At 51.3% G+C, this 24106-nt stretch overlaps 1 protein-coding gene across 1 annotated transcript in view; it reads left to right on the top strand.

The window, feature by feature from the left end:
- NRAP (nebulin related anchoring protein) overlaps positions 1–23818 on the top strand; it is a 63439-nt gene extending 39621 nt beyond the window's left edge. Inside the window, exons 28-42 of the mRNA XM_008144321.3 lie at positions 196–303; positions 835–948; positions 2632–2829; positions 4062–4166; positions 5663–5761; positions 7626–7730; positions 8110–8217; positions 9090–9401; positions 14070–14174; positions 15203–15301; positions 16759–16863; positions 20111–20218; positions 21599–21910; positions 22847–22978; positions 23555–23818. Coding sequence (XP_008142543.2) covers positions 196–303; positions 835–948; positions 2632–2829; positions 4062–4166; positions 5663–5761; positions 7626–7730; positions 8110–8217; positions 9090–9401; positions 14070–14174; positions 15203–15301; positions 16759–16863; positions 20111–20218; positions 21599–21910; positions 22847–22978; positions 23555–23659 — 2115 coding nt within the window. The 3' untranslated portion in view covers positions 23660–23818. The remainder of the gene's footprint in view (positions 1–195; positions 304–834; positions 949–2631; positions 2830–4061; positions 4167–5662; positions 5762–7625; positions 7731–8109; positions 8218–9089; positions 9402–14069; positions 14175–15202; positions 15302–16758; positions 16864–20110; positions 20219–21598; positions 21911–22846; positions 22979–23554) is intronic.
- The last annotated feature ends 288 nt before the right edge of the window (positions 23819–24106 follow it).

The raw sequence follows: 24106 nt of genomic DNA, 5'->3' as shown, positions 1-24106 counted from the left end.
CCCCCACCCACGGCCTTCCCTCCCCCATGTGTGGGCAGGAGCCAGCTCTTTGGTGATTTGCGCTAAACCCCAGTGATCTCTGACTCCCAACTGGGAGAAAAACCCATGACGCACCAGATTCCCATTTGGGTAACGGGAGTTTGGGAAACCAGCAGGCCACACAGCGGTCTTTACTTGTGCACGTCTTCCCAACAGACACGGTATAAGGAATCCTGGAGCAAACTTCGAGACGGCGGGTATAAGCTGAGACTGGATGCCATCCCGTTCCAGGCGGCGAAGGCCTCCGGTGAAATCATCAGCGACGTGAGCATCCATCTCCATTACTGTGACAACGTTTAATACTAACCGATGTGTGTGCCTTCTGCCCCTGCCCCCTGCCTGCCTGTGGATAATATCCTCTCCTCTCCCAGCTGACTGTGGTAGGGCCATCAGATAGCGACCAATGAGAAAGAATGTCCCTTACAACAAAACATGCCCTTGCTGGGGTACAAAGCCAGATGCTTTGTAAACATGGGCCCTGGGCAGATGAAATGCACCCTCCGCCCAGCGTTTTCCTAAAGCAGGTCCCTGTGCAGAGACTGCTAACAATGCACCCACCTTCTTCCAGTGTGGGCCGCCCGAGCGCTCACTCGTCCTGCCATGTCACATCCCAGCCCTTTAGTCATTGGGAGTCTTGCATATGAAAGAACAGGCCCTTTGACGACTCCCACGCGTTTCTTTTAACTCACCCAGTCACTGTCAAAAGAACAAAACATTTTCGCCCAATGCCCACCTCTTCCATTCCGTGTCCCTTGTCCCCGAGCTGTTACTCTCTCCTGTTCTCTCTCCCTTTAGTACAAATACAAAGAGGCATTTGAGAAAATGAAAGGGCAGATGCTCGGCTCCCGGAGCTTGGAAGACGATATCAGCCTTGCGCATTCAGTGTACGCCAGCTCGCTGCAGAGTGAAGTGAGTGGGAGAAAAATGCAACACAGCCCCCTCCCCCCGCCCCCGTCCCCCACCATGCGCCGCCGGCTAATGTCGATCGTCCTCTGGTTGCGGGGACTGGCTCAGTCCTGACTATCTCTGTGGCAGGGTCAGGTCCCTTGGCCCCTCTGGGTTTCAGCTTCTTTCTCTGTCAAGTGAGAGGTTGGGCTAGCTGACCCCTTCCTCCTTCCAGGCTGGGAGTTCTATGATTTTTTGCCCAGTGGCCTCTAAAAGGGACCTGAAGTCTGGTTTTGGATTGCAGAAGTGTTTTGTTTGGTCTACAGTGAATTCATTGCAAGCCTTTAAAAACGGAAACTTGGACATAAAAGTTTTAGGCTCCTGGCCAGAGGCGGATCTGGAGTCTGCAAAGCCACAGGTGCCGTTGATTACGGAGAGCTGCGTTTAGAGGGACCTGTGCCCTCCTGGTCACGCAGCCCCGCCCCCTCGCCCCCCACTTCCTCCTTCACTCCTTTTTGCTGCCTGTCCGGTTCCTGGAGGCATCTCAGATTACAACCCTTGACTTCACCCCTCTGGATGCTGGCACATGTATGTTCCCTGTCCCCTTGCACATATGTGTGGGACTTGGCTAATAGTAGTGATGAAATTTGATATGTGACAACATGTTGCAGAGGACCAAACACTTTGACATGCAATGTCTCATTTCACCATCACACTCTCTCTGGGAACGTCATCTGTGTATTCATCCTGAGTGTACTGATAAGGAGACCTAGACTCTGTGGCTCAGCCCCTTGCCTGAGATCAGCTGGAGAGGGCCAGAGCTAGGACGTGGAGCCAGCATCGCATCTTACACTCTTTCCACAACTTCTCGTGTTCTCTGCCTCAGTGTCCCCATTTCTAACATTGTTTTCCCCGTTCTGTCCTGGGGTGCTGACCTAAGAGTATGGGGTTGGACATGAATTGTCCTTGGCTTTATGGAAGGGGTGAGGGGAGGATTCGAGGGGGTGGGACTGGGGGATTAGGCAGGAGTGGCTGCAGCTGAGGTGGCGATTATGCATCTAACTCCCAAGAAGCCTGGATTGTGCTTCACAGACCTGTAGACAGCTCCTCCCAGGACTCAGTGGAGCTTGTGGTCAGCCAACAGGCCCCTCCCTCTCTCTCCCGGATACGTGTTGAGTTCTTGGGAATACCCACCCCTCCGAACTGGCTTTCCAGGCATCCACCCACTGCACCTGGCCCCCAGATTTCCTGAGAGGGCATCTGATGCTTTGAAGAAGCTCTTCTTAACCTCGCTTGAGAGGAAACTCGCTGGTGTCTAGAACCTGAGCTTGAGAAGGTGGAGGGAAGAAACTAGGGTGGGAGGGATCAGGTAGGCATGCATCTTCTTGCTCGGGAAAATGGGAAGAGCCCGTCTTGAGCAAGGACATCCTTGACCTTGTCTTTGTCACTTGAGCTTTTATATTTTCGCCAACTGGGGGAGCCATGGGTCTTTGTCATCCAAATGAGTGACCTCCAGGAGCTGGGGGTGGTGAGCCTTAGGACCTGGAGATTCGTTCTGTGTATTAAGCCAGTCCCCAAAGCAAGGAACCCTGGCCCCGCCAAGAACCTCCCCCAGGCTTCCCTGGGACAGTGGCCTGGCAGTCGCTGATGCCCCTGAGGCGAATGGTGGCTTTGAAATAGCTGCTGTTGATCTGTCTGCCCCTCTAGGTGAATTACAAGAAAGGCTTTGAACGCTCAAAGGCACAGTTCCATCTGCCGTTGGACATGGTCACCCTGGTGCATGCCAAGAAGGCTCAGAGCCTGGCCAGCGACCAGGACTACAGACACCCGCTCCCCCAGTACACGTCCTTGGCGGAGGACCTGAGGCTCAGCTGTGCCAAGAGAGCTCACAAGTTGCAGAGCGAGGTAAGGAGACCTGGCTTCTCTCAGCGCTCTTTCCTCTCGGATTTGCCCACAAGGCACTGACCTGGCAGCTCCCGTTGGCTCATTGGGGGCCTCCAGAGAAGGGATATCCAAAACCTGGGGTTTCTTTTAAACTCCCTTCCCCCATGCTCCTACCTAGCTCTTAATAGGAAGCACAACGGCACAGATCTAATAACAACCACCATTTATGGAGTACTAGTATTTCTGCTGAATTCTGAGCCTTGCGTTTTCATGCATTATCTCATTTAAACCTCAAAATGACCCTGCACTAATAGTCTTGGTCCCATTTTACGGAGAAATAATAGTGAGGCTGGAAGGAGTTGGGCAGCTTGGCCAAGGTCACACGGCTGTACACGAGAAGGGGACTGAGCCTGGAAGTGCATTCGTGGCTCTGAAGCAGGCAGGCCCAGGAGGGTGGGGGCCGCGGGGATCTCCTCACTCCCAAGGAGATACAGGATGTCTCAGCAGCCCGTTTGGTCCTCAGCCGCCTTCCTAGCTGGCCAGGCTCTCGTGCCGTGAGATTTGCAGTAACAGGCAGGCCTGTGTCAGAAAAGAAAACAGCTCCAGCCCGGCACTCAGGTCTGGGTCTCTGTCGTCTGCTCAGATTTTATGCCTGTGTGCGGCGTTTACTGAATGACAGAAGCTGTCAGGAACCGCAGAGCAGCTGTAGGGACGGGGAGCTGCCAGGCTCAGCTCACGGGCCCTTTGTCACTTGAGCACAGCCCCCTCTGGCCCCACCTCTCCTCGTGACAGTGATTTGAAGGCAGCGCGCCCAGCGGTACCTCCATGGCTGAAGGGGAGTGAACTTGGGGGCCCTTTAAAGTGTCACCCCACATCACTGAGGTACCCACACGAGCCCTACTCAGCAGACTCAGGCAGGCCTTTGCGACATTCTTCTGGATTCATTCATTAGTTCTCTCTTAACCCCATGATTCATTCGTGCCACCCGCTGCCGCTGGGTTTTGTTTTAGAAGACCTGTCCGACCATTTCCACATTAGCCCCAGCAAAAGACAACTGACTTTCTAACCACCATCCGCCCCAGCGTTTATTTTCCTAATGAGCATTTGCTAAGTGTGTTGGCTGAGTATGAGACATCTGGAGAGACTGGCATGGCCGTGAGTACCAGCCACGACGCTTTCCTGTCCCGGCTTCTCTCTGCTCCCTTGTTCTGCAAGTTTGGCTCTTCTGATTCCTAGTGTTGTTTTTTTTGTAGAATGAGTACCGGTCGGACTTGAACTTCATGCGAGGGGTGGCCTGTGTCATTCCAGGCACGTTAGAGATCGAAGGAAGGAAAAGAGCGTCTGAACTCATCAGTGAGGTAACTGGGACTAGAGGGGTGAGGGTTGTCAGTATATTTCTACAGCAGAGGTTGTTGCATAGTCATCAGGGGTGTGTATGTGTGTGTGTGCGCGCGCACGTGTGTGTGTGTGTGTGTGTGTGTGTGTGTGTGTGTGTTGAATTCAGAGATGAAAGGTGAGAGAGAGAGAGAGAGAGAGAGAGAGAGAGAGAAAGAAAGAAACATCAATGAGAGAGAATCATTGATTGGCTGTCTCCTGCATGCCCTACAGTGGGGACCGAGCCCACAACCCGGGCATGTGCCCTAACCGGGAATCAAACTATGACCTCCTGGTTCATAGGTCAATGCTCAGCCACCGAGCCATGCCGGCTGGGCACCATCTGTTTGTTTTCACTGTGAAAGTGAGTTACATGCCCCACTATTAACATTGGCTGCTAACCTTTTGCCTGGCTTCTCTTCTTTGCACTGGATTCTCCATTCAGACCGAATGCCATTTAAGACAGCTTTGCAGATACTGAGTCAGTTCCATTGTGAACATAGAAGAATTATTCACTGTTCACTGACTTGGAGATTGGCGCTGTGGTGCAGTGTAAACAGGGTTGGCTTTGGAGACCAACAGCTGGAGGCTGAAATTCCAGGCCAGCCCTCATTTGCTCTGTGACTTCAAGCCAGTCACCTAACCTCTCTGAGCCTCAACATATTAATCAGCCAAATGGGGATACTATTATGACCTTTGTTTAGTTTTTGTGAGGATTGGGACTAATCTAAGCTCTGTGTTTCTCTGGTGGCTGTACATGAAATGGTTGCTCTAAGCTGGGTCATAGTTTCTTGGTAGAAATATAGAAGTCTAGAATTCTAAGCTCCTTGAATCCTGAGGAATCTTGCTCACCTGTGAGAGGGCTTTGGGACTTCCATTCATGGTAGATCAAGGACAGGAGGGCATAATGGAAGGCCCTGGAAGCGAAGGGTGGTCAGTGGCCAGCTTGGGTGCATTAGATGGGCTTATGGCTTGCTTACACCAGCGGAATTGGCCCAAGTTTAGATTTAACTTTGTGCTTTGCTTTTCCAATGAAATCTCTAAAACAAGTGGGTTCTAAACCTTGTGGTGCATCGGAATCCTCATTGGATCCAGAGCCTTGGGTCCACTGCCGATTTACTGAATCCTGATCTCCCTGGGTGGGTGCAGGCTTATGTATAGGCGTTTCTGGTACATTCTCAACGCCGAGGAGCCCTGGATTTATAACAAGCAAAGGTTGGGAGCAAAACTTGAATTTCAATAGTCACGTTCACATTCATAGCAAAGGACTAGCTCTCCCTTTCCTGCTGGTAAGCATCCGAGTCAGTCTGTCCTGTGCTCCTCTCTGCTCCTCCATCCCATTGAGTTCTGAGGTCATAAGAGCATAGATTCCAGCTGACAGACTGACAGCCTTTGCAAAAAGATGTTTTATCACTACTGTTTCAAGAGCTGGTTCTATATCTTACGTTGTCTCCTTATTCCTTCTTGTGTGTGAATTCAGAGCAAATACCGTCAGCATCCCCAGTCATTCAAGTACACAGCTGTGACAGACACCCCCAGCCTCCTTCAAGCAAAACTCAGCAACCAGATTACGAACGAGGTACACTCTCCCCCTGATGGCTTTGGAAACGGGCTTTTGAGAAACTGCTAGATGGTTAAAAATATGTGTGCCTATGTGTGGGTTTGGGGAGGTGGTGGAAAGCCTGGGTGCTTGCGTGGAGGTTTAGGAGAAGAGAACGCCATTATACAGAGCTTAAATATTTTCCCGAAGGAGAGAAGGCCCAGGTGGAAATCTGGTTGTCTGTTGTCTCATCCCCCAAGTGCAGTCACAGACCAGCAAGTAGCATCTGCCTCTCCCGGGAGCTTGTTAGAAATGCTGAGCCTCAGGCCCCGCCCCAGACCCACCGACTGCGCATTCACATTTGAGACGTGCTGGTGTGCCATTCATTTGTTCTGTCTCAGCAGATACTGGCTAACCACTTTTATAGCGCCATTCTGATGATTGTCATAGGAGGGATTTGTGGTTAGCCAAGGACAGTACTAGAGTATGTTGTTTGTCAGACTTCTCGAACTTCTACCTCGTGGTCTTCTCACTCATCGTTTACCCAGTTTACACTTTAATACATCTATCCGAGGGGAGCCAAGGAAAGGAATCTCATGTTAAACCATCTTTTCAATTCTATTTCTTCTTAGTGGCTGCCTGACAAGCTTGAAATGGAAAGTGAACTTGGCAGAGAGTTAAATTTTGCATCATCTTTAGTTTTTAAGATTCTCTCCCTGACTCTTTTAGAAGTCGGTTGAGATTGGGCTATTTCTACTGTTAGTTTCCCACTCTCACTTGGGATGAGAACGTCCAAAGGGCTTCTTTAATGAGTTGTAAGTTTTAAATTCCTGTTGAACCTTTAGTGTTTGAGTGGTGAGCTGGATGCTATGGGGTAACAAAACCTGTTATGGCCTCAAAGAACTCAGCCACCACAGACCCATTTCTCATCACATGAATAAATGCTCTTGCACTGGCTGAGACCCCTCAGGCTGGCACTGGGATAGATAGTAAAGAACACAGACTAGGGCTTGGGAACTTCCCTTACACATCACAGAGTTTCTCCTACACTTCCCATGTCTTAGTGTTGCCTTTACACTGAGTCCTTGAGGGAAAAGTCGAATATGGGAAGAACCTAGAGATAGACTTCCTAAATGGTTTTTCTTTCCTCGGGTTGTTATTGAGCAAAGTGTAGGGAAGGAAAAAACATCTTTTTCTTTCCCATCGGATGGTCTGGTCCAGGGCTCTGTGACAAAAGACAGATTAACGAGAGAAAAGCATACACGTTTATTTAATATGTGTTTTACATGGTAGGGGAGCCTTTGTAAAGAAACGAAGACCTGAAGACGTGGTTAAGCCCGAGCGTTATGACACTGGGTTTGACGAAAAGCGAAGAGTCGTGGGAAAATGTGATAGGACACAGGGTCTCCATATCCACTAAGTGTAAGAAAGTGGGGGACATTCAGCAAGGTCTGTTTGCTCAGCTCCTCTCTGCGTCCTGCGTCCCTTCGTCTTCGGAGATGAGGATGCTCGTTCCTCAGGTGTAGGGAGGGCATCCTCACTGGAGGGTCTCGTGACCCGCCTCAGGGGGGAGTCAGAGAGCATCCTTGTAGCACCTGCATTTCTCAAATCCCTTCAGCTTGAGATACTCAGCATGCCTAGGTGCCCCATTTGGGGGTATCACATCCTGAACCCTATCAAAAGCAACTTGCAGTTTCTTATTATACATTTTATATCACTCAATTGGACTCATGCAAAAAGCCTTCATCGAAAGAAACATCTTCCCCAAGGCTCACGGTGCACCCAGGACACAGCGAATGGCCTTCTACAGATGTGTTTCCCGACTGCGAGCCAGGGAGGGACCTCCAGCCCTGCAGAAATGCACAGCGCTTTCCTTGCTTTTCCTTTCTTTCTGTTTGCCCAGCGCCTCTACAGAGCAGCCGGGGAGGATGCGAGACACCAGTACACGATGACCCTGGGGCTGCCCGAGTTCGTCCGAGCGAAAACAAATGCGGCCAACCTGAGTGACGTAAGCCTTTCTCATTGCTGAAGTTCAAGCACGCGCCAAAGCCACGTATGTCTGTGACGTGACCTAACAGTGACCCTTCTGGCGCTCACAGGAACTTGAAAACACACACACACACACACACACACACACACACACACACACGTGTCTTTTGGATGCGCATGTTAAATAGACCCTGTCACAAACGTGTTGCGTTCATAACGTGTCAGAGCCCACGACAGCGGGTGTGCTGATGAGATTTCCTTTGCAAAATAGAAAGCTTTCGCTTGTCAGAAATCGATTCTGGGACACGGTGCTACAAAATGAAAGGGGTAGCCTTTGTTCATTGATTCATGTAATTTTTTTTTAAAAAAAGGAAAATCTACATGTGTTTCCATTGTAGGCAAAATACAAGGAGTCTTGGCATAATCTCCGCGCTCAAGGCTACAAGCTGACAATAGACGCGCTCCCCTTCCAGGCTGCTCGGGTCTCTGGAGATATCGCCAGTGATGTGAGTGGAATGATATGACCTTCCGTCTCGCCTGATTTCTGTTCACTTCATGTAAAACCATGTCTGCAGCTGATTTTCCTGAATTAAAGCAAATCTCTCGCCGTGTGAGACAGGATGTCACCTGCAGAATATATTAGTTACGAATGAGATTCTCTGACGGAGGGAGGGGAAGCGAGCTTTTGTTAATCAGAAGCTAAATTCAGACAGAGGTCTCAGGCAGGAAGGAGATGACGATTTATTTCTAATTGCGATGTCGAGGCCACCGTCCCTCTGGACCCGGGGAACTGCCCGCTTTCTGACTCCACCCAGAATTAGAGAGAAAACTCGCCGGGGAAACTGTACTGAGCCCGAGCATGTCTGGCTCCGGGCTCTCTGCAGTTTCACACGCCGGCTGTGCGTTAGGATGTGCTGGCTGTGTGCAGCCACTCTGTTGATGGCGTCCATAGCGTTGGGACATGAAGGTGACTTTCTCTTCCCCACAAACAAATCACAGAAAATATGGACTTCAAATAAACGGGTCCTGTCTTTTGGGTTTACACAGTTTGCCAAGTGCGAATGGATACATTTCTTTTTAACCCTTTTTGATGAATTCCTCCTGGCCACAGGACACGTGCAGGGAGTGTGGGGAGCAGGGCCCTCGCTTTGGTCCCGAGGACCTGGCTGTAATTAGAAAGGAAGGAGGGAGGGATGTTTTAATTGTTGGTCCCCCAGGCAGGAAGCACGCTCCCAGGCTGGCCTCACTGTGGTTTTTCTTATAATCATCACTTCCTAGTGTCAGAACAGGTGACTTTTCTAGGGCCTGCCATGAGAACGTGCAGGTGGGATTTCAGCGGTGGTACGCCAGCCCCTGACCCACGGGCCTTCTCTCCCAGTTTCTCTACAGACACGACTTTGTGAAGGAGCGAGGGAGGCTGATCGGGGCGCGGAGTGTCAGCGACGACCCCCGGCTCCGGCACTGCCGGCGGGTGGGCCAGCTGCAGAGCGAGCTCCAGTACAGGAGGCAGGCAGTGGGCAGCCACGCCCAGTACCACCTGCCCATGGACATGGTGCCCCTGGTCCACGCCAGGAAGGCCCAGGCCCTGGCCAGCGACCACGACTACAGGACACGGTGCCACGAGTTCACGGCGCTGCCCGAGGACCTGAAGATGGCCTGGGCCAAGAAAGCTCACGCCCTGCAGAGTGAGGTAGGGGGCGCCTGGTGGGTCAGACACCAGCTCCTGACCCTCCTCCTACCACCAAGCCTGGGTATAATTTACAATCTCTGCTCCTTCCTTAGCCTGTCAGACACTCCTCCCTGTGCCCAACGACGACTTGCTCAGTCTGTGTTATCTGGGTTGGAGTTAGTCAGTCCGTCATTCAGCAAATATTTACTGAGCACCTACTATGTATTGGGCGTTATTCTAGGTGCTGGGACTACGGCAGTCAACAAAAAAAGCCAAAAAAATTCCTGTGCTCTTGGAGCTTCCATGATATGGGAGTGAGATAAAATATGATAAGTCAAATATTTAGTGTGATGCCTGCTGTGGAGACAGACAAAGCCGGGAAGTGGGCTAGGAGGATGTTAGTGTGTGCGTGTGTACATGCACACATGCAGTGGAAGCGAGGGGACGGCGGGGCGGGTCATGGAAAAGGTGGCATTTGCGCAAAGAGCAAAGAGATGCTGGAAGGGAATGGAGCTCTCCAGCAAACAGAATAGCAAATTCAAAGGCCGAGGCCCAGAGCAGGAGCAGCCGCCGCGAATTTGAGGCCAGAGCGAAGCATGTGAGTGAGTGGGGAGGACGTCACAGGGTTCGAGAGAGAAGAGGGGCTCCATCGTTAACGGCAGGAGTGATGGTGATGATAGAAAAGTCATGGTTGACTTTTCTGACGCTGACTGATTGCTCACCGTTACTGTCACCCTCGCTACGGTGCTGGGAGGTAGGGCCCGTTGTTACTCATGTTTCATTTTATTTTTTAAAATAGGTTTTTATTGATTTTTTTAGAGAGAGAGAAAGGGGGAGGGACACAGAGATAGAAACATCAATGAAAGAGGAACATCAGTCGGCTGCCTCCTGCAGGCCTCCTACTGGGGATGGAGCCTGCAACCTGGGCATGTGCCCTGACTGGGAATCGAGCAATCCACCTCTTGGTTCCTGGGTCGATGCCCAGCCGCTGAGCCACACCAGCCAGGCTCTTACTCCTGTTTTTAAGATGAGGTCACCTGGGAGGTGTCGAGGCAGGATTGGCTACACTTTGTACCATCCTGCCCTTCCGGAGCCCACACTTTGTACCATCCTGCCCTTCCGGAGGGAGCTCCCTGTGGGGGAGTCATGGTTCCTACAGCTCAGAGCAGACACCGAGGCCCAGAAAGAGGAGGTCCTCTCCCAGGCAAGGGCACCAAGCAGGCTGGCAGGTAGCACCATCCCCGCCCAGGTCAGCTCCAGTCCCAGCCCCCCTCCAAGCCTCAGGTCCTCGGCGGGGACATGGCAACGATGGTAACGTGTGGTCAGCACGTACGGGCTGTGCGCGCCTTGGCTCTCTAGGCCCAGGAGGGAGGCGCTCTCATTTCACAGCATAGCCCACGGGACTCTTGTCACCTCCACCCTCATCATCCATATCGGGGTTTCTCAACTCGGGCACCTTTGACATTTGGGGCTGGAGAATTCCTTGTCGTGGGGGCCGTCCTGGCAGCATCCAGGCTTCTACCCACTAGATATCAATAACACTCACCCTTCCTCAGTGTGACAGTCAAGTATGTCTTAAAATATTGCCAGTTGTACCTGGGGGACAGCATTGCACCCGGGAAGAAGCCAGTTCTCAGTTGAGAACGGGTCCGTATGAGGCACGCAGCACGGTACCTGGTCCGTGGAAACACACCAGTAAGAATGAGCTGGTTTTTTTTTTTTTTTGTTTGTGGGTTTTTAAAAAATATATTTTATTGATTTCTTACAGAGAGGAAGGGAAAGAGATAGAGAGTTAGAAACATCGATTCAGCTGCCTCTTGCACACTCCCTACTGGGGATGTGCCCACAACCAAGGTACATGCCCTTGACCGGAATCGAACCTGGGACCCTTCAGTCCGCAGGCTGACGCTCTATCCACTGAGCCAAACCGGTTAGGGCAAGAATGGGTTGTTTTGATGACATTCCCTACACCAGGCCTCCCAATTCCGGTCGCTGTCAGGCAATGACTGTTCTTAGTTTGGTGATGGCACAGGCTGATTATTCTACACACATAATTGATGATTAATTATGATACAATGATGGAATGAACGAATGGCGATCCAGTTATTATTACAATTTCCTGGAACTACAGTGTTGTGCTGTTCACCCTCAGGCTGAGTGTGGAGCAGCTTGCCCAGGGTCACAAACTGGCCGGGAAATGACCATGCACCTAGCCAGTAAGAGGCAAAGGGGGGCACTTGTCTCCTGACTCTGGCTCAGTGCTCTCCAGCTCCCCCAGGTGGCCGGATTAGGAAACCCAGCTGCTCTAGCTCCTGAGGGTTCTCTCAGGGGCCCCAGGTGTGGCATGCCCAGAGGACAGCAGCTGGTGGCTCTTCTGAGACTCTGAACAATCGTTTGAACATCAAAATAGTCCTGTAGGTGGAAATAAGAACCCCTCCTTTGCAGGATGGTGTGTGAACAGAACGAGTGGAGTCTAAAGCAATGTACACCTTATGCAAGGCAGTGATTATAATGATTCTTATTAAGATGACAAATACACCCTTCCCATGGCCACCTCCTGGGTGCAACTGCTGACATGCTCCTGTTAGCCATCAGGGACCCAGCCTGGCCAGCGCGGATCAGTGGTTGAGCGTCGACCTATGAACCAGGAGGTCAGGGTTTGATTCCGGTTCAGGGCACATGTCCAAGTTGCAGGCTCAATCCCCAGTAGGGGGCGTGCAGGAGGCAGCCGATCCATGATTCCCTCTCATCTCTTTCTCCCTCTCCTTTCCTCTCTGAAATCGATAAAAATATAAATACAAAAGAAATCAGGGACCCAAATTCTTAGCTTGCGCACTTACAACACTGTGTGTGAATCTGCAGAAGGCTTCCGGGCCTTACTGTGTGCAAGGAAAAATAGCGAGCCTGCCACATGGGGATGCCAGGCTCAGCCGGGCCGCTGGAGAAGGTCTCTTATTATCTTAGAACCCTTCTTCGAAACCACCTCTGGGTAGCCGTGTCTTTTTGACTCCCCTCCACCTCCCCCCCTCCTTTTTTTTATTTTTTTTATCGTGAAGTCTGAGGCAGGCGTGTTGTTTTTAGGGTGTGCGTGAATAGTCAAAGCTGGGCTGGGAGCTGAAATATTAATAGACCGTCCATTTTATAAGAGAGTCGGAGGCGCAGTCAGATCTTTGGGGAACCCGCATCTTGCTTTCTGACTTACCTGCGATTGTACTGTGCAGCGCAACAAAAGGCGAGTTGAAAGAGCGCTCCCCACTTCATCTTGCTTCTGAAAGGAGCAAGGCCCGGCTGTGAAGAGGCCCTGTAGGATTATTCTCTCTAACTTAGAAATTTGTCCAATTTTCTCTGTTCTTTATCAGAGTGGAAGGCATAAGCTTTGCCGGTGTAGACTGAAAGATCGCGCTCTAAAAAGCAATCTGGTTGACACGGGGTTTTGAAACCTGCTCCTGAACCCGAGTGATGTCTCCTGCATCAGTTGGGAAGCAGAGTGGAATTTGCACGGGGGCATTCACCAGCAGACAGTACATCAGAGACGGACCCTCTTTGAGGCCGGCTGCGAGGGCCGCTGTGAATCCTGAAATGAAAGGGAACTAACAAGGCTGAAAGGCCGGTTTCCGGAGCGATATTTTGCGTTACAGCAGAGCCGATATCTAAATTAGAGGAATGCTATCAACTTTGTTTAGATCCAAATTTTAGATTTCCTCAGAGGGTCTTTTTCCATCTTTAAAAATGCCTAATAGCCATAAAGAGAAGAAGAAAAGCATGCATGCGGCTGTCTCACCGTCGGTGATGGTGGGCAGATCAAGGCATAGTAATAAGGCTTAAGGTTTTAGGAGACCCCTAACCAGACCCATTGTCTTAAAGCACCACGTAGTTTCTCCCAGGAATGATGCTGTCGTTTTAATCTCTGAGCCCTTAAAAAAAAAAATGGAAAAGGCTTAGCCCAATTTTTGCAATATTAGCACATCATGACTAACAGTGGGAGGAGGGGGTAAACGGAGGCACAGAAAGATTAAAATGGCTTGCATACAACTCTAAAGATATATTTAGCCGGGCGTATCTAAGTTTGGTCCGGTTTTTAGAGTCCTGCTCTCATGGTCCTCTCCACTCCCCCCACTGCCACAAGGGAATAAAACACCTAGCAAATAGAGTAGCTTTTGCCCCCGAATACTCTCCAGTGTTTTTTTTGTTTTGTTTTGTTTGTTTGTTTTTTGAGCACAGAGTGGTTGCTATGACCTCCAGGCATCAGAGAGAGAAACTGAGTCACATATTGGTCAAGTGACTTGGTCCAAGTCACAGCAGGTTGGACCCGGAGCTCAAAGCACTTTTATCAACAGGAGTGTGGAAATGTTTCCATTGAGGCGGCTGGTCAGTCACGTGGCTGCCAGAAGGAAGCAAAACCCTGGGGCTGGTGCTCGGGCTGGAGCACGTCTCAGCTCCTCCCTTACAAGGTCATTCCCACAGGTCTTCGTCCTCCTCTTCCAGTCCTGCCATCACGCCCGCGGGTTTTGGTTGTGTCTTATGCACGATCCACTGTTTAATCCCTGGCAGCGTGCACACATTCAAACACCCTCGCTTAACATCATGCAGAATGCGCTCCGCATGGAGGTGTCGCGATGCTGTGATGGAGCGTTATGACCGATGCCCCCACAGGCTCAGCCCTCCCCTGATGAAATGTTCTTTCCGCAGTTTCGCTACAAGTCAGACCTGATGGGCATGAAGGGCACAGGATGGCTGGCGCTGAGCTCCCCGCAGATAGAGAGTGCAAAGAAGGCTGGAGAGCTCATCAGCGAGGTACCACCCACCTGCCCCTACTGCGACTACAGCCTAGCCCTAATCTCCTTCTGAAGAGGGAACCTACTTGGAAGGGGGGAGGGGGGAGGGGGTCCCAAGAGAGCCCCATGGCCACTGAACTCCCAGTATTCTTCCAGGGCCATTTGCAGCCAAATCCCAAAATGGAACAAGTTTTCTCTCCAAGTGAATTCTTTGCTGAGGAGTTAAAGACCTGTTCAAATTGGGCAGTGAAAGATGGAAGATGCTTAGAAGGTTCTCAATAGATACATTATGAACAATATGATCTAAACTGGCCCATTGTTTTCATGGGGCGAGGCACAGAATTTACCACTCACCTTCTCAGTTTACACAGGGTGTCCAGGGTTTCTCTGATTGCAGGTGTTCAAAGATGCACAGGGATAGTTTCATTAACTGAACTCTCACCATTAAAAAAATTTTTTTAATTGATTTTTTTAGAGAGAGAGAGGAAGGGAGAGGGATAGAGAGATAGAAACATTGATCGGCTGCCTCCTGCATTCCCCTACTGGGGATCGAGCCCGAAACCCGGGCATGTGTCCTGACCAGGAATCAAACTGGTGACCTCTTGGTTCATGGGTCAATGCTCAACCACTGAGCCACACCGGCCTGGCTGAGCTCCCACCATTTATTTTATTGGCTGGGGATTCTTGCCCTGGGATCCCTTCCATGGCACCACTGCCTTCTCCAGCTTTTTAATAACAGAACTTGCTTGGATAGCGTCCCAGCAGGGTCAGGTTGATGCTGAATCCCGCCCTCCGCTGAGTTCCTTGGGATGAGCTCTGGTATTTTGCAGCCTTTTTTCCAGGAGTGTGAATACCTACAAAATGCTTCTTATCACAGAGACAGCTCAGGTCTCTTCTGTGTCCTTGTTACATGCCCACCAAGAAGAGAGACTTGTTTTGCACTAATGTCATCGGCATAGTGGGGACTGATTAGGTGGGATGAAGCTGCATCCAGAAAAATGCCTGACATTCACCTGTTACGTGGGTATCTTTGCCTTCTTTTTATAGACCAAGTACCGGAAAAAACCAGACAGTCTCAAGTTCACCTCGGTCGTCGACTCCCCGGACATGGTTCATGCCAAGAACAGCTACCTGCACTGCAGTGAGGTGGGTGTTTTCTCGACACTCCTCCCAGGCTCACAGCACTGGGTCGTGAGCTCAGTGGTCAGTGCTGAACAGCACGGGCTCCCAATAGGATGGATGTGTGTGAAAACCTTCTGCTTGCCACCCAGATGATCTTGGGCCAGTAACTTCATCGCTTCCAACCTCAGTCCCTTTATTAGGAAGGAAGGCAATGACAGCACCCATTTCATAAGATGAAGTGCGTTAAATGAGGATTAAAGAAATAAAAGCACATGGCGCTTTTAGCATGCATCTGGAACATACTAAGTCCTCAATAAATGTCCCTTATTGTGGTTTGATTCATAACCGCAACAATAATACTAAGTATTATTGATGATCCCTTACCAGATACTAAATCAGATACATCCTTTTTTTAAAATTGATTTTTAGAGAGAGGAAGGGAGAGAGAGAGAAGCATCGATGTGAGAGAGAAACATTGATAGGCTGCCTCTTGTACATGCCCCAATCTGGGATCGAACCCACAACCTTTTTGGTATATGGGACGATGCTCCAACCAGTTGATCCACCCAGCCAGCTAGGGTGATCAGATACATCTTAATTATTGATAGATGGTAACGGAATTATCAGCTTCACACAACCCAGGTAGAAAAGGAAAGAACAGCTGTATTAAAAGCTTCTTTCTGCTTTATCCTCTGTATGAGTTAGCCCCATTTCCTCTCTCCTGTATTTATTTCAAAGAATAGGAAGCTAAGTGTTATTTCTCCGAAAGTGTCAGAGGTTTCCGTTCTGTACACACAGTGATTAAGCGGTGCCAGCCTCACTCGGAATCTGAAGGCTCGGAATCTGAACCCTCTCCCACTCACGTTGGCAAAGCCCACATTGAATTTGGGAAAGGATCGGAATATTAAGTATTAAATCCTCCTCTCGAAACACAGATGGGACTCCAGTGCTTCTTAAAATTGTTTGCAAGTCTTAAAGTGCTGCTCTAAACATAGCAGCTAAGATAAAGAGTGAGCTTTAAAATTGTGTCTTTCTGGGACCCCGATAACTATGAAAACTTTACTTTTCTGAACACATGTTGAAGTATCCGAGGATGAAAAGACTAATCAGTTCTTGTGTCATCTTGAGGCATCTTATTATTAGTAAAAAGCTTGAACACTGTTCAGCTGCAAAGATTCTCCAAAGTATCCATACCCTTTACACTGTTTGTAAAGCACGCGGGTGGGGCCCACAGGATGCTGGTGGAGTGGCCCATTTGGAGCAGATTTCAAGGAATATTTTAAACAGCCACCCCACCTGGCCCTGACCACGTGGGCCCTCCCTCCCTGGGTAGCTTCTGAGGAATACTGTCCTGCAGGCCGGGCTGTGTTCCTGCAATGGGCACTCGAGCGGGAGGGGCAAGAGCGGAGAGCAGCCTGCTCCTCACCTGTGCGTTCAGCAGGTGGAGTTCTACATTGACCGTGAACCTGTCTTACCTGCAGCGCCTGTACAGGTCCGGGGATGCGGAATCCCTGCACAGATTCACCCTGATCCCCGACCACCCCGACTTCATCAGAGCCCGCCTCAACGCGCTGCACCTGAGCGATGTGAGTGAGCCGGCCATTCATGGGGGGCGGGTGAGGGGGTTGCCTGTTTCTGTCGAATTATCCAAAGTGGCTCTTATTTGTTAGAAACAGAAGTCCTAGAGAGGAAGACTTAGGAGAAAAGGAACACTGCAGTGAGAGTGGGACTTTACGTCACTTTCCCGCTGGGCCTCAGTTTCCTCCCCTGTGAAATGGGAATGGAGCTGAGCTAATGATGCCTGTGGTTCCTCCCAGCTCTCACATGCTGGTTCTGGACATGGCTGCAAAGACCTCAGTGTGTGCTGGGTTGCAGTCAGAGGAGTGGGCCCCGTCAGGCATGGACACCTGCTCTCTCTGTTTCCTGGACACCCCTCCGTAGCCATGCAGAGGGTGACCTTGGAGAAACGGGGGCTCTTTCTCACCCTGCCGTTTGGAAAGTTGCTGCCATTGTGGCCCATCAGGCCCAAATGCAATTTGCTCCTTTGTGCATGGGGCTGTGGCCTCCACACTTCAGTTTCCCTTGGATGTGTGCCCTTTGCGTGCATAACCAAGATGCTGTTTCCTAAACCCAGGCTTGTTGTTGGCGGGGGGTTGGAGGCCCCTGGTTGTAATAGAATAGGCGGCCGCTCGGCCAGCAAAGCTGTGATCCTGGGATAACAGGTAGTGAGGCGGCAGAATCAAAAGACGCTGTCAGATCAGAATAACACGGGCTGAGTGTGTCGGCCTGGGGCTGCGCCGGGCCTCCCAGCGTCGGCCATTCTCCCCTCCCTGGCCCGGCCATTGTGTCCTGGGGCTCCGTGCAGAAGAACAGCTGCTACCGGTCGCCCCAGAGGTGGCCGCCTTGCAGGGGTTGGCGAGAGGCGCCTTCTAGTTAGCGTGTACAAGAGTTTGTTGCATTTGTAAAGCCCTGTGGGATCCCACGCAGTGAATGCGATGGTGCTTTGTAAATAGGAGTCATTATGGCCATCTGAGGCTTTGGAGGGATGCATGCGGGATAATTTTAGAACAGCAGCTCTGGTGGGCTGACCTCCATCTGGGGAAGCGGGACCTCCCCCTCGGCAGAGCTGGAACAAAACATCCGCCTCATTAACGCTTCGAGGATGGGGGAGGCCAGGCCTCCGTGCGAGGGACCGCTGGAGGCCCACACAGCCCTAGAGACGGGGATCGGACTGCCAGTCCACGTGGGGCCCAGCTGAAGGAGGACAGCCACCCCGGGCTGGCGACGGACGCATCTTTCTTCTCACGGGGGATGCCTGTCTGTAGAGTCCCGGAGCTGAAATTAGCCACCGGGGCATGCGGATGTGGAGAACTCACGGACCTCTTTTGAAAGAGCACTTCTTCGGGGCGTGTGGAATACACACAATTGGATCAAGTGCTGTGTGAGGAGGATGTGGAGGGAAAGTGACCTTCCTGGGCAAAGAAAGCCATTGAGATGTGTCAGGCAGCCGAAATAACTAAAAATCAAATGGCTGTAATGTGTGAGGATGAGGACAAAACTGTGCCCACTGTGATAAAGAAGAGGAACGCCCAGGGTTCCAAATCAAAGGGGCTGCGGAATCTAAAGACTCCCAGTGGCAAGGCAAAAACCTCAACAGAATCAAAAACTCGGGGAGGAAGTGATGACCATCAGGCAAATAGTATCCAGGGAGCAGTGACCAGGAGGAAGATGGCTGGGGCCTCGAGGAGAGCCCCGATCTGGGTCACGCGCTCTCGTTGACCCTCCGTTACAGAGACTCAGGAGCTGGGGTGCACTGGACACCAAACTGGGGTGATGTTGGGGTTGGATGCTGTCATTACCTAGCCCAGGTCTGGTGTGGGCCAGGCTCTTGAATTAGGAAGACCCTGACTGTTCCCTCTCCAGGAAATGATCAGGGTTTGACTCAATTTGCTGGGATATTTGTGGGACCCCTTCTATATGGCTCCCCATCCTGCCTGCTAAACTCAACAGTGACCCAGTAAATCCAATCACGTGGGCCTTGTTTGAGGTCCACCAATTAGGTGATGACCCCAGGGATGATCGGTTCTGTATTTCAAGACCCTTGAACATAGCAGGCTTTTGGCTCCTGGTTTGTGGCGGTAGATGTTGGGGCTGGAGGCTAAGATGCAGGAGAAGGTGGGCAGCAGGACACGGGAATGATAAGACCCATCAGGCTTGGCCCAGGCCCTTCGTGGTCCCCTCCGGTTCCGTGCCCAGTTGTAGAGTGGGTGAGGTTTTTATCTTTTTGTCTGCCACTGCTCCTTTGCTTGGTCCGTCCTCCCCCTGCCCCCTAGTCCCCTACAGAACAGAGCCCCGGCCTTGAGCTCTTGTTTCCAAATGACAAAAGTGAGGTTCTTAAGGGCGCCCTGACCTGCTGCGGCTCACAGAACGAGCGAGCTACCGGCCTGCTCTGAGGCTGTCACTTTGTCAAATGCTGGTGATGAGCCTCTCCCGCTGTCTCCCTTCCCTGTGGCCGAATAAAGGACAGATCCTCCACGGCCACCTCCAGATGACTCCTTTCACGGAGCTGTTGCCTTATGTATCCGCTACATGAAGGCACGGGCGATTGTGATTCCTCTGTCCGTGATGCGGATCTACCTGGGGACCCAGGGGCTGTGATTCCGGGCTCCTGGAGGCGGGGAGAGAACGACTTGAAAAGGAGGAAAATGAAAGAGGAAGATGTGAAATCCATAGGTCAGGGACTCAGTCAGGCTCTTGACAATCAATGTAATTCAGGTGAAGGCTCTTCCCTTGCTCAGCGCAGCCACTAAGGGAGCACAGGGGATGCAGCGTTATGGGGTGACTTGACATCGGAAGTAGCCGAGGGCCCCTGGGAAGTCAGTGGAGCCAATGAACACGGGAACCTGGACCCGAGGCGCTGCACCTCCTGCTGTGGGAGGAAACAGTGCTCTTGAGCTTTGAGTTCCGGCATCTAGAAGCTGTGAATGCAAACATGGGAGGGAGGGGGTCCCTGAATGTGAATGCAAACACGGGAGGGAGGGGGCGGGGGCCTCTGATACCAACGGAGTGTGGCCAGTGGGCCAGACCCACAGACGCCAAGACCCACAAGAGCGGCACTTGGCGCTCAGGTTGCGCTTAGAGCTGGAGCCCTTGGTGGCCAGTCCCAGCGATGCCAGAGCAGAGGAGGTCCTGGATGGACTTGGGGCCATGGGCTGTGCCATTCTGGGCACCATCAAGGCGAGGGTTTGTGCTTAGAAACTGCCCTGCTGAGAACCAACCACATGGCAGACAGGGAGTGCCTCCTGCTCACTCTTCCTTGTTCTCCTTGTCTAGAAAGTCTACAGAAACTCTTGGGAGCAGACTCGGGCTGGCGGCTACGACTTCAGGCTGGACGCCATCCCGTTCCAGACCGCCCGGGCGTCCAGGGAGATCGCCAGTGACGTAAGTCCTTGTGTTCTCGCTCGCCCTCTGTGACCGATAGGTCTTACTCTGGTTTTCTCAGTCCTGTTGACAGGCAAACCACCAGGAACTGAAACTGAACAAGTATTTCACATGAGAGGAAGAAATAGGCTTTACTTTTGAGAAGTCCATTAACACGTGATTGATTTGTTGAGCTGCAGTAAAGGGACTCGTTTCAGCTGAAGTGCAGTGTGATGGGGTTGGAAGAGATTGGTTTTCCCCCTTCATTGACTTGAGTTAAGATCCTGGCTCAGTCATTTAGGAATTGGCTCGAAGGTCTTGGGCGAGTTGCTTAAATTCTCTGAACTCAAATGTCTACATTTATGAAATAGGGATCTAACACTTGTCTACTAGGATGGATATAGGAATGAAAACAGAATGGTTTAGAGTGTCATGCTCATAGCAGGTGTCCAACAATGGCTGTTATGATGGAAGAGGAAGCATCATGGCTAGATATGCATCATCTATGGACGGCTTGGTACTGGTCCACAATGAGATACATACAGAAACCAAGAGCAAGCATTTAGAAAGATGTTTAACAATTAGACATGTGACATTCAGGCATGTGACCTGTGGACTCATCTTGTTGAGCAGGGGGGAGGCCTGTTTTTAAATGCATGTGGTACCACTATGCACTAATCACGTGGAGTAGGACCATATATTTGATGAATTGCATATTGAAAAAGCAAATTGAAATGAATGTGGTCCTTTATATAGAGAGTTTGAGGAGCACTGGACTGGTTCCCTGAAAGATGGGAAGAATCAGAGGAAGAGTGGCTGCTGAGAGAATGGGTACATTTCTCTTCCGTTGGATTATGAATTACAGCAGCAATGATACTCGTAACCACCACTCAGTGCCAGACATGAAGCTAACCCTCTATATCATGGAATCTTCTCCATCTCCCATAGGGTGGAAGTTCATTCTCCCATTTTTTTGTTAAATATTTTTATTGAATTCAGAGAGGAAAGGAGATGGAGAGAGAGGTAGAAACATCAATGATGAGAGAGAATCATTGATTGGCTGCCTCTGGCATGTCCCTTACTGGGGATTGAGCCCACAACCCCGGCATGTGCCCTCTGCTGGACTCAAACCTGGGACCCCTCAGTCCGCAGGCCATGCTCTATCCACTGAGCCAAACCAGCTAGGGCCATTCTCCCATTTTTATCAGATGGGGAAACTGAGGCTCAGAGAGACTCAGTAACTGGCCCAAGGCCACACAGCTAGAAGGTAGCAGAGGGCCATACAGGTGGTAAGTCTACTTGAATCCAAAGCTGTGCCCTTGACTCACTGTAGAATTCCTGCTGAGAATCCGTGGGGAGAGGTGGGTACCAGTGACCCATCTCTGCTCTTCTGACCTGCAGTTTCGGTACAAAGAGGCCTTCCTGCGGGACCGGGGCCTGCAGATCGGGTACCGCAGCGTCAACGACGACCCAAGGATGAGGCATTTCCTCAGCGTCGGCAAGCTCCAGAGTGACAATGAGTACAAGAAGGACTTTGCTAGGAATCGGTCCCGGTTCCACAGCCGCCCAGACCAGCCCGGCTTCCTCCAGGCCAAGAGGAGCCAGCAGCTGGCCAGCGACGTGTGCTACAGGCAGCCCTTGCCCCAGCCCACCTGCGACCCGGAGCAGCTGGGCCTGAAGCACGCACAGAGGGCCCACCAGCTGCAGAGTGATGTGAGCTGCCCCACCCGCCTGGCCGAGGCCCTTCAAAGGGGTGGCTCTAACCCCACATTCAGGCTCCATCTGGGAGGAGCCAGGCTGAGATAGAACCCGGGACGCCTGATACGTTAGTTCCCGAAGAAGTAATAACAGTAACTGCTCTTTATCCAGTCCTCACTGTGGGCCAGGCTGCGGTGCCAAATGCTTTCCAGGCGTTGTGTCCGGTGGTCCTCCCAGTAACTCCATTATTGCCCCATTTTATAGAGGAGGGACCTGAGGATTCGAGAAGTGAAGTAACTTATTCAAGATCCCGTGGCAAACAAGTGGCAGACCTGGGACATGGACCCCTTTGGCTTGATGTGGGAGCCCACGCTCTTGATTGCTAAGCCAAACTGTTTCCAGGGGATCTTAGTAGTTACCCAACCCAGCCCTTGCCCTTTTCTCTCTGGGAGGAAACTGAAGCCCAGAGAAGGAAAGTGACTTGTCTAAGGCCACAGAGCAAGTTAAGGTAGGAGCTTGGACTTGAACCACGTCTTTCCATCCACCACCCCCATTGTGCTCCCATCCTTGAAACAGGTGGGGAACATCTGGCCTACAGGCCATATAAAGGCCTGAGAAATCATTTGGTCTGGCCCTGCCAAGGCATTTGGGGTGAGTTAATTAAATTTGTCCAAATAGAGCAGGCTAATCTTTAAGTTGATAACTTTGTATGGCCCACAAATGAGGTTATAAATACCCATGTGGCCCTGAGAAAGATGCAAGGGACAGCGACAAGCTGGCCAGGCTCACAGCACATTGGGTCAGCGAGCTCCTGCTTTAGATACGTTTGCTCTCCTTGCTTTACTGACAACACATTTCCATCTCACGCTCACCTTTAAGCCTTTCCACCCTGTGCCCAAACCATCCCCAAATCTGCTGACACATTCCTCTTCCTTCCCTTTTTCCCCCAAGGTCAAGTACAAATCAGACTTGAACCTGACCAGAGGTATTGGCTGGACCCCTCCTGGCTCCTACAAAGTGGAGATGGCTCGGCGGGCTGCAGAACTGGCCAATGCAAGGGGCCTGGCTCTCCAGGGGGCTTACGTAAGTAGCAAGGTGCAAACCCGCCCGGCTTGCAAGGCCACGGGGAAAGGCAAGCTCACCTTTCCTTTTTCAGACTTTATTTTTGGCCAGAGGTCAGCTGGCTCTAAAGAGTGTGAGATGCAGCTCGAGCAAGGTGCCTAATTCCATGGGTCTGAGGTGACCAGGCGGATGACACCTGGGTTAACCTTCCTGCAGGGTTTTCTCTGAAGTAGCAGCCATTAGTTCCGCGGAGACGAACCTGCTGGGGCTGCATCAGTGCTGGGCCCTGGCGGCCAGGCTGGGCTGCCTGCTTGCTCATTACATTCCCACAAAGGGTCAGGGACTTGCTGGCTACAACAGTCTGGGTTTTGAACCTCCTTTGTTCAGAAGAAAGACAGCGCATCTAAATGAGAGGTTGGCTTTGCTTCTTCCTCATTCTTGCCTTGAGGATCCTTTCTCTGGACAGAGGGTGGTGGAGGTGAAAAGTAAGGGAGGGTGGACGTGTTAAATGCTCCTGGGGCATCTTAGACAGCTCATCCTAAGGGAGCCGGCTGGAAGCTTCATTTGGACTCAGGGAGGTGTGTTTGATTTCTGCAGAGAGGGCCAGAGGCTGTGGAGCCCGGAGATCACCAGAGGGGGGATGTGAACCCAGATGCCACTGAGATTCTGCACGTCAAGAGGAGGAAGGTGCTGCCGTTGTGAGCAAGTGGGTCCACCCAGGATTCTCGGGAGAGATGCTGGAGAGGAAGCTTGCACGCCAGCGACAGGCCTAGGTGGCTTCAGCTTGGGCGAGCTGTGCAACGAACAGCACACCAGCCATGCCCTGGTCGCCTTTATTAAAGTAACAAGTCTGTGAAAGCAGATGGAGAATGTGGTATTTTGTGGTCCTCTAGCTGCTACCTAAAGTAGACAGCTCGTTCTGTTGGGGACCTTGAGTGTCTCGGATGAGGCATAAAGATGCAGAGGGAACACCCACCGATGTGGAGCGTTCTGAGATCCCACATTTGCCAATGTCCAAGGTGGAGGCAGTCAGTGAACCGTGATTTTCTAGAAGGTGCCATGGTATGAAGGGAAGCAAGCACAATATATTTAGGGCTGATTCTATCATTTCCTGGCTGACTCAGGAGGGAGCCTGATGATGGTGGAGAT

Source organism: Eptesicus fuscus, chromosome 17 (assembly GCF_027574615.1).
Source record: "Eptesicus fuscus isolate TK198812 chromosome 17, DD_ASM_mEF_20220401, whole genome shotgun sequence".
In the NCBI taxonomy this organism is placed as follows: domain Eukaryota; kingdom Metazoa; phylum Chordata; class Mammalia; order Chiroptera; family Vespertilionidae; genus Eptesicus; species Eptesicus fuscus.
This window is presented reverse-complemented; position numbering and strand designations above follow the sequence as displayed.